Below are 15,322 nucleotides of genomic sequence, written 5' to 3'. Positions count from 1 at the left end.
CTGTGGTAGTGGGGGGGGGGTGAGTGGTATGAGAGAGGAGCAGTACATTGGAAGGGTCATGAATCGTTCCTTTAAGTAAAGAGGAAGAGACGGGGAGTGTGTTGCATTCAGGTGCTGCCGGCTGGACAATAACACAGCTTGAGTGACACTGACAATATGTGTGGCAGGAAAGGTGTACGCAGAAGTCACATATCTTTGATTGTTCTTGAATTTCAAGGAGGAAGTAAGAGAGGTCAAAAGTAGTGCAACAATAGTTTGTATGTTATCCCACTGTCCAGCAATGTCACTCAATGATGCAGGACTTTTCCTGAGAAAGGCAAAAAAAGGCAAAAGTGAACAGCAATATGTGTTTTAGAAAGAGGATAAATGTAGTTCTTGTAATGTTCCTGTGTGCCCATGTGTGTGTCAGTCCTTGTTTGTGTGTGCGTACTCTAAAATGTGTATTTTTAGCGGTTGTTGAAGTCACTCAAAGCTCTGAATGAGTTTCATTCAGATTTCTGCTTTAGTTAAGGTACTCTATAACCTGCATCACTAGGGTTTCTCATCGTAACGTCTTCGCCTTCTCTAGAATTCCTCTTGAAAATATCAGATTTTATGCTAAGTTTTATATTTTTTCTAACTGAGAATTGTAATTTTAATTATTAAGCAAATGTCACTTTAAGGTTGCAACAAAAAGCCATTTTCGTTTAACCATAGTATCAGGTTAGAAGCGGAGTGGTGGCCTAATGGTTACAGGAGCGGACTTGTAACCGGTGGGTTGCTGGTTCTAACCCCACCGTGGGTCATTGCTATGGGCCCTTGAACAAGGCCCTTTACCCCAACAGCCTCAAAGAGGGCAGAAGAAAGGACGAAGAAGATAATATTAGGTTAGAATGGAGCAGTATTTTACTAAGTAATACAAATTATTGAGTTGGTAAAACTGTTAAGTTTAAGTTCGACTAATGCAATGCATTGATTTGAGAACAATCAAATTATTAAGTCCCTGTCAATGGATTCAACTGTGTAAATCGAACTTATTAACATTTTAAAGAACTGACGTTATTTCGGAGTTACCAATTCAAACAATTCAATTAAGTTGGGATTTTTTCAAAATGAAACAAACTAAAAAACATTGTTCTTTAATTACGGCCCAGTACCAAATGGTCTGAGGAACACTGACATTGAGCCAAAAGTTTCAGATTGCTATATGCATTCAATTTGGTAATTACAATCTCTTCCATATCCACATTTAAAGGTCCTATATCATGCTATATTAAGACCTTCTAAAATCAACTACAGCCACATACTGTATGGGTAATATTTTACATTTTGCAAAATAAAATACTAATTTATTAAGATATAGTACTTGTTTTTTTTTCAACCCAGAAGTTGAGATGGTTTCTCGGAGCGCCGCCTCTCCCTGTGTGAGTGCCTCCCATTTCATGACGTAGCCCAACAGCCACTTCTGGCAAATAGACTCTTCTTTAGGAAGTTTGAACAAATTCTGAGGACTTTCGTAGTCAAACATGCATTTTCCGTTACCAGACATTATCGTTTGGTACAAAAACAAAGTCTGTTTGTTTTCCCTGTGCAGACTGGATAAGAAAGGACAAACAGATGTTCTTCGGCCGCTCGCATTACTCTAGTCTAGCACTAGAGAGAATGGGCGTGTATGTTCACTGTGGAGGCGCGGCACCAGCAGCAGGCACTTCCTGGGGGGGGGGGGCGGTTCATAATTCTAGTGACGTCACTAGCATTTGAGCCGCTCGTTTTTCAGAAGAGGGCAGAGAAGCCGCTCAGAGAGCAGGATTATTGAGGATATCTCAGAGATGCAGGAAGGAATCATAATAATACTTTGGGGTGTTTTTGGAAAGGAATTAACATTGTAACAAGGTTAAAAACTCATAAAAGTTCATTTGTATAATATAGGACATTTAAAATCATACATACAGCGGTTATAAGGGACTGCTGATATAAGATGGCATAAGTATAAGGTGTAGCGCGGTTTTTTTGTCACAATTATAGAATCCTATGAGATTTCCAATATTTTCATGCCACCAAATTTACAGTAATAAATAGTAGTAACAAGACTGTGCATGTTTGTTACAGTAATAAAGACAGAATGGGCTTGGTGTGGGGGAACTTGACTGGCCTGTATGTGCTGTCAACCAAAAAGCTATCGAGATCATTAGTTTGTTTTGAACTATATGTACATACAAGATAGTGCTGGTGACTATACTTCAGAAACAAAACGTAAGCTTCAACTAACAACTTCTGCAGTCAACAAAAACAATCATCAACGACAAACATTCAAGTGATCTCTACTCTTTATTTAATCAGGTTTTTGTTCTGGTTGAATCGGTTAATGACATGCTCGTGACAACTAGGAATAACTAAGAATAACTCATTCATGAGTTTGGATATTTCAGGTTTTCCAGTTTTATGCGCCACATCGTTTTTCATTCAACCATAACCTGCTAATTTTAAAACAAGGGGGTGGATTACAGGCATTAGATTTTTTGCCAAGCAGAACCTAAAATGTGTGATGTCACAATCTTTGTCAGCTGAACTGACGGTGCCTGAGTCAGTATCAGTTTCCTCCCACAGACCACAGCGTTGACCGAAGAGAAGCTTCTGCTTGCTCCAACATCTTTCTAAAAAGGAAATTAGGCCAAAGGTGGTTAATAGATTTTTTTTAATTGTATTTTTATCTTGCACTATACCCTCGTTTATGTGCCTGCTTTATTTTTAGCTGTCTGTCTTTACTTCATTGTGCGTTTTATTGTTTGCTTTGTTAATCATGGAGCATGTTTCTGAATGTCAGGTGGCCAATGAAGAGGTGACCAAGTCAATAATTATTACTTATCTATTGTGCCTCGAGGCATTGGCACTCAGACAACGGATTCACTAAACAAACATTAAAAAAGAAAACATACAATTAAGTTCTGTAGTGTCATGGACCATGGTAAGCTTGTACTCATTGTCATTTCACTTTTTAATACGGTGCATTACTGTGAGCGGCATACAGTGAGTGTTAAAAGACAATATCTTAAACATACTGTTTGTATTATTCCTATTAGAAAAAAAAAACACAATTTCATATTTTGTGTCCTTTTCCAGAAACAAATCTAATAAAATGATGACATACAAATAATTTGAAAGTGATTTATAAAGCTTTAGAATTAAAGTTTATCTATACTGCAATGAGCAACATCACTTAGCTCTGTAAAGAACTGATCTAAAGAACATTAGTATATAAACTCAAACTTATTTTTTTTGACCTGCACTGATATGATCTGAATATATTTCCTTCCGTGAAATGTATACAGTAGCTAAATTATTTATCTAATTTCCTAATCTAATTATAACTTTAATTTTACTCTAGAAAAACTGTGGTTGACAGAAAAAGACACTTTTCTTACTAACTTTTATAAAGTCCTTGAAATCTCTTTTGACACTTAAATTGTTACTGTTTGTTTGAATGGCCTTGAGGTTAATAATTAAATGCAATTTAAAAAACCAATCGATGACCTTCAGGTTAAACTCAGCTGATAGACCTAAACAAACAGTGGGCTTTTTGATAAATCTCACAACAACACAAATCATGAAGAGCTACTTATCAGCAAACAAACATGTAAGGTAGCGATGAGGGAACAGCGACAGGTCATTATCCTAAAAACTGAACCGATTCAAGTGTCTTTTGTCAGGTCATTTAAATGATCATCACTATGCAGATACACTTTAGTTACTTAAATCTTTGATTTTCAGCTTTTAAGGACAAAGCGTGAACTATTTTTCATTTACACTTATAAAATAGAAGTGGTTTGTGAAAAAAGGTGCTAATGTCTGCTGAAAATGCTCAAATGTAGTGTGGAGGTTTGCAGTTTGATATATATGACTTGAGTGCTTGAAATGGACAACATAAATATACCATTGTATCTTAAACCACTCCTTTTCGTTTATGACAACAGAGCAAAGTCCACATCTGTCTCGGTATTTAAGACACACGCGCGCGCACCCACACACACACACACACACACACACACACACACACACACACACACACACACACCCCTCACAAGTATCTAAATGTTGTATGCTGTTTTTTTCTAGCCAGAGCTTTAGAAATAGTAGCTTTAGATCACACATGCCTCCAGTTCAGTCCCGACTAAGGCTTTCAGGTAAAGAACAGAAGAGTCAAAAAAGCTTCCTAAAAAAACCTAAAAAACAAACACTCCTAAAGTAACCTGTTATTAAACTTTCCTTTCAGCTGAGCAAATAAAAATGTAATTAGAGTGTGATATGATCACCAGTAACTGTTTTCTATTTGTCAGGAACACATTTCTGATATTAAAAATGAATTATCAATAAATACCCTGGCCATTGACTGGCACCCCGGCCCAGCGGCCAATGAGAGCTGATTATAGGGCTGGGCGATTTTGCCTAAAAAAAAAAAGGATTCGATTGATTGATTCGATTTTTGATTTTTTTCTTCAATGCACTTAAAAATGACTGCAGACATCAGATATATTGTCAAAAGTACAACTTTATTGCTGTGATTGTCCTCCAGAGTTAAAATGCATAGAACAATCCCAAAATGAACAGTAAATGAGGCTCTGTCATTCAATAATTTCAAACTTTAACCCAGGTTTAAGCAAAAGTGCAACAGCAACTTCACAGTAGCTTCAATTTTCTGATTAAGAAATCAGATAACTACATATTTTATAACATATACCATTACAATTAAAAAGATAATAAACTCTTCCCTTAGCATCAAAGCATAGTGCGAATAAAAAATGTTACATGCCTGTGGCACACATGGGTACACACATGTAAACAAAGAGGGGGCTGGCTCACATCGGAACGCGAAAAAGTCCGAAAAAAACTGTGGTGGGAAAAAAAAATATATATATATAGATTTTTTTTTTTAACTCCAATTTTTTTTTTATTTTTGTATTTTTATCTACAAATTCAATTAATCGATTAAATCCAATTTTTTTTTTTTGCCCAGCCCTAGCTGATGAGCATCAGCAAACCCTGAACAGGAAGATGAATGAATGAATTAATGAATGAATGAATAAAAAAAACCTGCAAACTGTAATTGACAACCTGTCGTGTGAACAAGGCACCAGCAAGATAAGATAAGAGACATTTATCAGTCTCACAGTGGGGGAAATGGGGTTTGTTAGAGCAGCAAGAAGAGGAAAACATAGAGCAAACTGAGTGCAGAAATAAGAGGGGAAAGAGAATGAATGAACAAATTATTTTTAACAGAACAGAACTGAAAACTAAACTTTTTCAGTTCTACTTTTGTAGACTTTTTTGTCTACATTGTTATCCTAATAATAAACCTATACAGGTCTGTGGAAACAAAAATATTTAATACTTCATTTTAAAAACTTTTTATAACCAGTAAATCAAAGAACATGCAAATGGTGTCTTACGAGTAATTCTGACTATAATGTGTGGTATTCATAGGTATCAGGGATGCACTGATTGATCGGGAACAATCATGCATGTCACGATGACATAGCAAACATCAGAACCACTGTTTCATATTCACAATTATGCATCTTGAAGGTGTTTCTTAAGCACGCCACACACAGTGTTGATTCTGTCAGACTGGACATTTTTTTTTTATATCATTATGATTTACCCAAATTTAAACTGCAGAACTGTTTTCCATTTAAGCAGATAATACAGACAGGTTTTGAGGGTCACATACAAAAATTGTAGATGAAAGTGTTGGAAATGAATGGCTAACAACAAAGAGACATGTTGGTAATATGTAATCTGATTGAATGCAAACTAAATACAAAAAGGATAAAGATAAAGCCTTCAGAATTGCACTATAACAAATATGAGTTAAAGCAAGAGTAAAAGCAGTAAAACGATATCATTTGACTGATTTGACAAATGCATGCTGATAATAATATTTCCCAATTATTATTATTAGAAGTTTTACAACCACAAGACTAATAATAATAAAGCGTTATCATTCGTTTTGTAGAATTAGATAAAAGCAGATACGGTGTAAAAAAAAAAATGCTGACATGTTCAGCAGTTTAGCTGAATAATCAAAGAGCCACGCAACCACAAACCTCAACACATAAAGTCTTAGTACCTCCGCTTTATCTAAATTGCTGCTGAGTCACTACCGTTGTTATCCAACACGAGAGAAGAGCTGAAGTGCCCAAACCAGACATGATTATTATTATTATTATTATTATGAAGTAGAAGAAGAAGTCACTTGTTAACCATGTTATTCATAAATCATCATCGTCAAAAGTTGCCATGCATGGACAACAACCACAACAACCACCACTGACCAGGGCTTCTGTGCAACTCACCTGGGAAGCTTTGATACCTTTGATGGTGAAACTCTCTGCCTGGTGGTGTTTGCATGTCCACCTCCCACTGAAAAAGATCACTGTGGACCCACAGTGACAGTATGTGCCAATGCACTGCCCTGTGTGACCCCACCCCCACCCCCCACCTCCACCTGCACCATCACCATCACCGCCAGCCCAACGCTTCTTAATGCACATGTGGCCACGTTGTAAACAGGACACTTTCTGCAACAATATGACCCATTATCATAGATAATGCTACTGTGATAATTTTCCACCTATTTCTAATGAAGTCCATCATAGCGCACTTTAATAAGGATTGAGACACACAGAACAATACCAACTGTTCCTATCTTACATTGTTTACTATAGTAAGAATACAAAGTTGATAAAGCAGGTTTTAATGATATTATCTGAAAATCAGCCGTTGCAGTAAAAGTGTGAGTACAGCGGAAAGTGACTGACCTGTCTGAGGAGCTGGAGAAGCCCACACGCTGCTGGTAGAGGTTAATAAATGTGCGTCAAACTTTGTTCTCAACAATAACCAGCGCTCCCTGGTTGTCCGCGGCCGTGCGTCTGGAAGGAGCGTCCCTGTCACTGTGTTCAGAGCCCGCTCTGCTCCTCTGGTTCCTCTGGTTCTCCTCCCTCCTCTCAGACGCACACCGCCCGGTATCATGAGGACACACCACCTACCAGGGTGGCCACACGTCCGCACAGCATTAGCTATACTTTTTAGAATGCTGTTTTCTGTTCCATCTATTTGTAGCACAGAATTAATTCATAATTAGGATTAAACTTTATTGCTATAGCGCAATTTATGTGCTTTACATGAGTAAAAAGTGCAGCAGAAAACATTTAACGTCAGAAATCAGCAGTCAAAACATCTCAAATCAGCAGTAAATAAATACATGATTAATAAATACGTAAAGAAAAATAAACAAACACGTCATCATTTATTTTACAGAGAAATGAGAGGTGACAATAAGTGAGAAAAGATTCACAACAGCGGAGACAGCAGAGGGAGCCGCTGAAGCTGCGTTGCCAGGTTGGAGCATATCCCTATCTTATTCGGCCTATCGCAACAAAACTTCAGCAAAATGGGTAAAAAAAAAAAAAAAAAAAAAAAGGAAAAGAAAAGAAAAGAACTTTCATTGAAAAAGTGAAAAATAAAAAAATAAAAAGTTTTTTTTTTTCCTCCAAAACTCATAAAAATAAGATGTACAATCATATATTTTAGAAAAATAACAAAAAAGTAGTTTACATTTATTAACCCATTTGTCAAAATATTTTTGTGAGATATATATATATATATATATATATATATATATATTTCGCAAAAACATTTTTGACAAACGGGTTAATAAATGTAAACTTTATTGAAAAATATATAAACTAAAACTATTCTTTTTCAAACTTCATAAAAAATACTATAAGATGTGAAATCAAATATTTTAGAACAGTAGTAATAACGTATTGATATTAATAAATAATAAAGCCCCCCTGTCATGACATCACGTCCCTTATAAGGGGCGATCCCCACAGTTTGAGAAGCACAATTTATAATAGTAGAATTAATTTTTTTTTCTGCCAACTTTGTCATGTGTGACGTAGGCTACTAAAAACAAACAGATCTGTTTAAATGGAAAAGGTAAATAGGGAGAAGACTGAAGATATATATATATATATATATATATATATATATTAAGGTTTACTGTTTTTTTTATCTATCTAAAAAATATTATTATTATATTATTTAGCATATAAGGCTTATTAATATTAGTAAAGCACAAATAGCATACTGATAGTTCTAGTTAACACTTTTTGCTTCTTTAATAAAGTCTACTTACACACTAGAATACCAAAATTAAGTATATGTACTCTTATTTTGAGTACTAGTAGAACATTTGTTGATATAATTCACAATTATTTAATTTATGCTCAGATGGCTTTCAATGGGGCACCAACAGATCTTTAAAATATACTAGAGCTAGATCAATAAGAACTTTGTATGCTTACAGGAGGATTTTAAATTCTATATACTGTATTATAGAATGAAGGGAAGCCATACCTGGAGAAATATGTTCTCCCCTGCTTGTACCTGTTAGTAGTCTCTGCTGCATTTTGGATGAAGTGAAGACCTTTTAGTCAGTTACAGGGACACCCTGACAGAATGTAAAGAATTACAATGGTCTTGAAGTAACAAATGCATGCATTAGTTTTACAGCTTCACTTTGGGCCAAGATGTTCCTGATTTCAGAGACATTACGGAGATGAAATAAGGCTGTGCTTGAGTTTTCCTTAACATAAGTCGGTATCAAAGATAACGCCCACACTTATAGCTCATCCAAGATTTGATGTTGTTTTTTATACATGCCTGGAGTTTTAATAGCTGATGTTTTTCATCTAATTCTATTGACATATACAGCAATATATCATCTGCGTAACAGTGAACATTTACTTTATGGGTTTAATTGGCTCGCGATAACTATATTATATTTTCAAAAGGGGAAAGAAATAATTGAAATTGGGAAAATAAGCTGGACAAACATAAATACTTACTCTGGGTATGAACTTTTTAACTGAAGAAGAATACAAAAAATAAAAATAAACCATAGCAATTTGGTGAGTAGTAGATCATGTGGATTTTCTTTTTAATCTGCTCACTAATCAAACTTTTTTGTTTTGATCTTTTTTGTCCAGTCAATCCAGCATAGCAGCAGGTTGGGATGAGCACCAAAAACCAACAGGATTTGTCGAGTATAGGCTTGTCTTTGGATGGTAAATCACTTAAAATCATATCGTAAAGTGGAGATGTTCCCACAATTATTCTTTGATTGGTCAACCCTTTGAACAACTAGGATTCACATCATGTTGTTTTGACTCTTTTTTTACTGTGCTGCAGGTTTTTCAAGACATTGTTTTTCCCAGTCTCTTTTCCATTATCTTTGCTAATCTTTACATACAGTACATATAGTGTTTATTCATTTTATTACATCATAACCAAGGCTTATCCCACATGTTTATGCAGCATGCGATTTAAACAGCATCAATGGAAAAATAGGGGAAACTTCCATCTTAGCTTCTTCCTAATCAATATATGACTACATTTGGACAGTTTAGTAGCACTACTACTCAGGAAAAAGCACTTAAATACCAATTGAATGAAATTCTCAATAAAAAGTTGCAGGTAATGACATTAATGCTAAATAGAAATATTAGATACTATTTAGTGATGATGATGATGATGATGATGAAGTAGATGCAGCGTTTGAAGACTGGCCGGAGCAGCTAAAAGATTGACCTTCAGTTAGGTAAGTATCTGTGTGAACTAATGTGAAGTGGCTGTCAACCTTAACAGAGACGACCCACTTCAACATGTCACTCTGAGGTTAGTTTGGAAGTGGTTTCCTGATCAGACAACTTAAAACTAATGTGACTTCAGTGCACATATAGAAGATACAAATGCTGGTGCTCGAAAGGTTTCAACCATTTTACACTTTACATGTAAGGGCCAATATTGGCCCATCAGGCCCACACAATGAGTATTATTCTAGAAAGGTAAAACATTAGTCATTAAGTAAAGCATCTTCTTGCTGAGTTACAGATATTTGTTACTTAATGCTCATAGATGATTGGAAATATGATCTCTAAAGATAAAGTACATTAACTATATGTTGTAGACTGCTAAACTTGATCCGTGGAGTTTTCCAATACGGCCCAAATGGGGACTAAAATAGCCATATGTGACTGCTGAAATACATAGATTTGCAAAGTTAGTCAATCTCCAACACTTCGGACACCCCTGGGTTCTTGGGCACTCAAGCCCTTCCAATCTTTCTCCTACTTCTCTATAATGCTAATAATGTGTGTTATGGAAGGGCAGAGCTTTGTAGTTTTACTATTGTGGATGAGCACAATTTTGCAAAAAAAAAAATAGAAAAATAAAAAGCTTTAAAAGAGTTCGCCCTTTATGCGTCAGATACCTGTCTAATGCAGACAAAAACAGGAATTTTAATAGAATATAATAAAAAATGAATGAAAACAAACACGTTTGTATTAATTCAGTTCAAAATAATGCCAAAATGTTTGAAAAATGATTGTGCTTTCACAAGAACTATGGAAAAATAAATGAATGAACACATCTTTGTAGTCACAAAAATAGAAAATAATAATAATTTTAGAAAATGGAAACCAATATAAATATCGCCACCTACTGGTCTTTTAAAGCTAGTTAAAGTAATTCGCTCAGATTTTGAAGGAAAGTGAATTGATCGGTGATTTAAAGCTTGGAAAAAAATGGCATAACAAAAGATGAGGACCAAATTGCTTTTCCTGGGGGATTGATTTTTTTTCCATATCAATTTTGTAGTTATGTAGGCATATTTGCAATTTTCTAATTACAAAATTCAATTTGTTTTGAATATGATGTAATATTTTGATGAAACCAATGTGTCCTGATCTAACACTGTAAACTCCAAGGATCATGGTAAATTTGGGAAACTGATCTAAATGTAGCTCAATACAGCACAGGAGTCTAACAAAAAAAAAAAAAAAAAACTGACTTCAATAGGAGCAGCTTCCCCCAGAAGCTTTAAATAAAGTTTCATCTCCCAAATAAGGGTGCACTTTTTGAATTCTGAAGCCTTCTTGCTTTGATCCCTACATGAGTCCTGACTTGAATACACGACAAGCAGAATTAAGTTCACTTATTAAAAACACAAATTGATAGGACCACAATTTATTACCTTTAATCTGTACATCAATGAAGAAACATGGTCAGTCACCAGGTCATGCAAAGCAGAGTTGCATTACAAATAAAAAACACAACACAAAAAGCATTATGTACCAACTACACCATAAACATGGAGTCTCAATAATAAATAAATAAAATACATATAATACAAAAAAATAAATTCCTTATTTGACATATACATACAAATACAATATGTTCTCATTTACTTGGATGGATATGCAGACAGGTTGATATGCAGATTTCAAGGTTTAACTTTTTTTTTTTGGTCACAATTCAGTTAACACGGGGTTATTTCCTTCAGTCCATTTATATATAAATAAAATAACAACAACAAACCCAAACACGTATTTTTGGGGTGTAAATCACCCTGCTTCTGAAGGCCAATAAGGAGCAACCTGAAGATTGACCAAGGGAAGAAAGCCTAAAGGGAAAATAAGCGTACTAGTGTGTAACTGTAGTTTTAAATATCTTTATATCTATATCGGAGTGTCATGTTGAGGTGCTATTGCACTAGTCTCACTGTCTTTTCATGAGAACAATCAACAAACTACAAATACTGTTGATAGATCTACACAGAGGCGAAACAAGAAATCACCACTCACAGCTACAGACATGAGCTACTACCTTAAATGTGTTCTTCTACTCTTTGGAATTCATGACTTTCCCCATTGCACTCAGCCTTATATTAACTCCAGGGTTGGGGTCAATTACATTTTTCAATTACAATTACATCTTCAAGTATCCATGTTCAATTACAACAAAATGATGTATGTTGAGCTGCATTTTTTCCAATTACAATTATTATTTTCCCTCTGAAAGTCAATTACAATTCCGTCCTCACTTACTAATGTTCAATTACAATTAATCACACTTAGTGTTCGTAAAATGAATAAGCCCTTAAATGTTAACCTTCCTCTTGTGTTAGCTTTCTGTTAGCATCTCTTATAACGGGTCAGTTTGACCAATGTATCAAATCAGCTGTAAAATACACTAAAAGAAATATTATCTATCATCTAATTTGTATTTCATCTCTTGGTTACCTTGTTAGGCTTCCTAATCAATGAAAATATTGGTATTAATATTTTTGGTGTGGATGTCTGAGCCTTTTTTCTGTCAGTATACCGCTTGATTTAATTATTCTTTTTCATTTTTTATAATAGTGGGAAAAGTTCTTAGGAAACTACGTATTTGTAAGCCATAGAATTGCAACATGGTTCACCAGTTTTGCGTTGAATTAAATTGTAATGAACAGCTTTTGTAGCAATTTCATGAAATTCCATAGAATTACAATTACAAGGTCAATTACCTGAACTCAATCACATTTCAATAATGATTACGACAGTCACATATTTCTTCAATTACAATTACATCATAACTGCAATTAACTATAAATTACGCAATTACAATTATAATTGACGCCCAACCCTGATTAACTCTAGTAATAACTCCTGCAAAGTAAATGAATAGATTTAAGGTTGTAAATAACACAAGTCTGCACAGCTACCTAATGTAGCTGTAAATTTGAAAAACGTCTACAATAAGGCTACAACATCGAGTGAGAGAGAGAGAGAGAGAGAGAGAGAGAGAGAGAGAGAGAGAGTGAGTAAAGAAGGAAGGTGTAAAACTCAACACCTACAGAGCACTAGTCTGCTCCAGAAGATACACCGAGTCACTTGGAGGTGCCATGCAGAACACGTGAACACGACTGAACACACATGTAGAATTCAAAACCTCCTCACACATCAATGAACGTCTAGACAAAAAAAAAAAACAGAGGCAACAAGGATGAGCCTGTTCGTCAAGGACCAGAGACATGGCAGCTGGATTTAGACAAGAACTTTTAGAAGTTTTACTCACGACAACACTTGTTCACAGCAGGAAAAAACTAAATAAAATCTCTGATTTCTTTTTTAAAAATTCAATTTGTTTAAATCCAACCATCGAGTGAAAGAGTTATGTCACTGACAAAAGCAGACCAACAATAGTTTTTCTACTATTGGCTTATCTCCCATTATATATGTCTAATTTTTATATAGTGTGTATTTATATAGTTTATTTACATTCTATATGTGGACTTAAACACTATATTTTGAATATGTCTGTTTTCTAAGTGACATCTGGGAAAAATAAAGTTTTCTTATATAATTGTGTTCTATTCTACTCTACTATGGATTGACTCAATATTTCTTCTATCAATGACGTAACTCCTTCAGACAGACACACTCTGGCACATCTTTTCTTCATGTAACATTCTACTCAGCATGCTTCACCAATACTCAGACAGGGAAGCTGAAAGTGGAGCAGAAGAGGGACTGGGACAGAAGGAGTACAGTACAGATACCACACAAACGTTAATCTCAGATTGGTTCACATTAATGTCAATCAAGTCACCGCTGGCCAGTGATGGACTAAGGGCCAGAAAATATGTATGGACAGAACACGGTTTGGTTGTGTCTACTAGTCAGAGAAAAGGCTGGCAAAGGACTTTCGAAGGTTGCGAATGGTTTCAGCCTTTGCTTCTTCCTGTCCTTCGACCCCGGAGCCTGAGACTCCACGGAAGAACGAGGAGTCACTGAAGGCATTGAAGGCGTTGGTCAGTGACTGGGATTTACTGCAGAAGGAGTGGACAGGAAACAGTAATGCAGGAGAAGAAGGCAGAAGAGCACAGAAGGAGAAGACAGGAAGGGAAGGGTGAGGATGCATGTATTAGTTGAGTTATGTAAGAGAGGTTGACTGATAAGCCAGGATATATGTAGCTACCAAAACTGTTGACTGTTGACTTTAGTTTAAAATTCAAACTAATGTAGACTACTAAGAAGACAGGGCTTTGATGCACATGTCTCTTACTTCAGCAGAGGATGGGTCTTTTGTTGGGGCTGTTCTTCAGCAGAGGCTTCAGTGGGTTCAGCAGCTGCTTCAGCTGGAATAGACTCTGGGTTTGAGGAAGAAACCTTAGCTGGGGATTGGACATTTGGTGGGGACTGGGCCGGTGCTGGGACAGGAGTGGGGGCTGTTTCAGGGGCCTGAGCAGGTGCAGGGGCAGGGCTTGCTGGCTGGGGTTTGGGTGAAGCTTTTGGAGGAGGTGGGGTTTGGGGCTTTGGCTGGAGTTGTGGCTTGGAATTCCTGCGCACTGGGGGGATGGGCTTAGCAGGTGGTGTGGGCTTGGGGGGCAGATCTTTGGGTTTTCCAGGTGATGGGGAGGGAGAGCCCTGAGGCTGGGGCTTGGGCTGCTCTGTGGTGGGAGCAGAGGTTGGGGGAGCTGTTGGGGCAGCAGCTTCTGTTTTGGTAGCAGGAGAGGATGGCACGGCAGCAGCTGCCTTGGCTGGGGGGGAGGCCGAAATGGCAGTGGAGCTCTGAGCTGCAGCTGCAGATTTAGCTGGAGATGGAGGAGAAGCCTTGGCTGGGGCTGAGCTGGAAGCCGAATCGGTGGCTGACTTGGTGATGGATGGAGCTCTTGTCATTGGAGGAGGCCTCGGCACTGGAGGCTTTGTGACCGAAGCTGCCTTCTGCACTGGGCTTGGTTTCTGAGGTTGAGCTGGTTTCTGAGCGGGACTTGGTCCAGTTTTCTGGGACTGGGTGGACTTTGGTATTGCTTCAGATGCTCTCTTGGCTGTTTCCAATGATGTGTCTACACTCTGCGATTTCAATGGTGCACCTAAAAGATAGAACATATCAAACCACGACTCTGTTATCTTAAAGAACCCTTTGCAATACAAAGAGGACAGCAAACAGACACATGGCCATACTGGAAATATATAAGTATGCACTGATACTTGAACATTTTAAGAAAACAGTCAGAAAAACAAGCAACTGTACTGCTCTATGATGATCAAAGCAGACACAGAAAATGACCTGGAGTTTTGACATGCCTGACCACTGAATTCCCTTTCACATTCATTGTAAAACAACTTATCTGTCAAGAACTAACTGAGACCTAACAGACTCCCATTTGTGTGACGTGATGACCAGCAGAGGGTGGCAGATCAGCAGCTTGCAGAAGACTTGGTGACTTTCAAAACGTGCCTTTTGCTAGTACCATAGCATCCAAGCTCAGTAATTGTTTAAATCCACTTTGCTGAGCTGTTAAATGCAGCATGAGCATGGAACACAGCTGAGTATGAGAATAACAGCAAAGAACTGAAAACAAGGTCACCAAGGAAGATTAATATCAAAGGCTTTGCTTAGAGTCATGCAGTACAGCAACCAGACATACAGCACAAACAGATGCTTACACATGCAA

General features: G+C 36.8%; 2 protein-coding genes across 2 annotated transcripts in view; both read right to left on the bottom strand.

The window, feature by feature from the left end:
• The window catches only part of pparg (peroxisome proliferator-activated receptor gamma), a 44,778-nt gene extending 38,366 nt beyond the window's left edge, over positions 1-6,412 (bottom strand). Inside the window, exon 1 of the mRNA XM_028447341.1 lies at positions 6,330-6,412. Within this exon, the coding sequence (XP_028303142.1) occupies positions 6,330-6,384 (55 nt within the window). The 5' untranslated portion in view covers positions 6,385-6,412. The remainder of the gene's footprint in view (positions 1-6,329) is intronic.
• Positions 6,413-12,117: 5,705 nt separating this feature from the next.
• The window catches only part of syn2b (synapsin IIb), a 64,165-nt gene continuing 60,960 nt past the window's right edge, over positions 12,118-15,322 (bottom strand). The window contains exons 12-13 of the mRNA XM_028447340.1: positions 13,930-14,737; positions 12,118-13,693 (exon numbers count right to left, since the gene is read on the bottom strand). Of these exons, the coding sequence (XP_028303141.1) occupies positions 13,540-13,693; positions 13,930-14,737 (962 nt within the window). The 3' untranslated portion in view covers positions 12,118-13,539. The remainder of the gene's footprint in view (positions 13,694-13,929; positions 14,738-15,322) is intronic.

The sequence above is a fragment of the Gouania willdenowi genome, chromosome 5, assembly GCF_900634775.1.
Source record: "Gouania willdenowi chromosome 5, fGouWil2.1, whole genome shotgun sequence".
In the NCBI taxonomy this organism is placed as follows: Eukaryota; Metazoa; Chordata; class Actinopteri; order Blenniiformes; family Gobiesocidae; genus Gouania; species Gouania willdenowi.
This window is presented reverse-complemented; position numbering and strand designations above follow the sequence as displayed.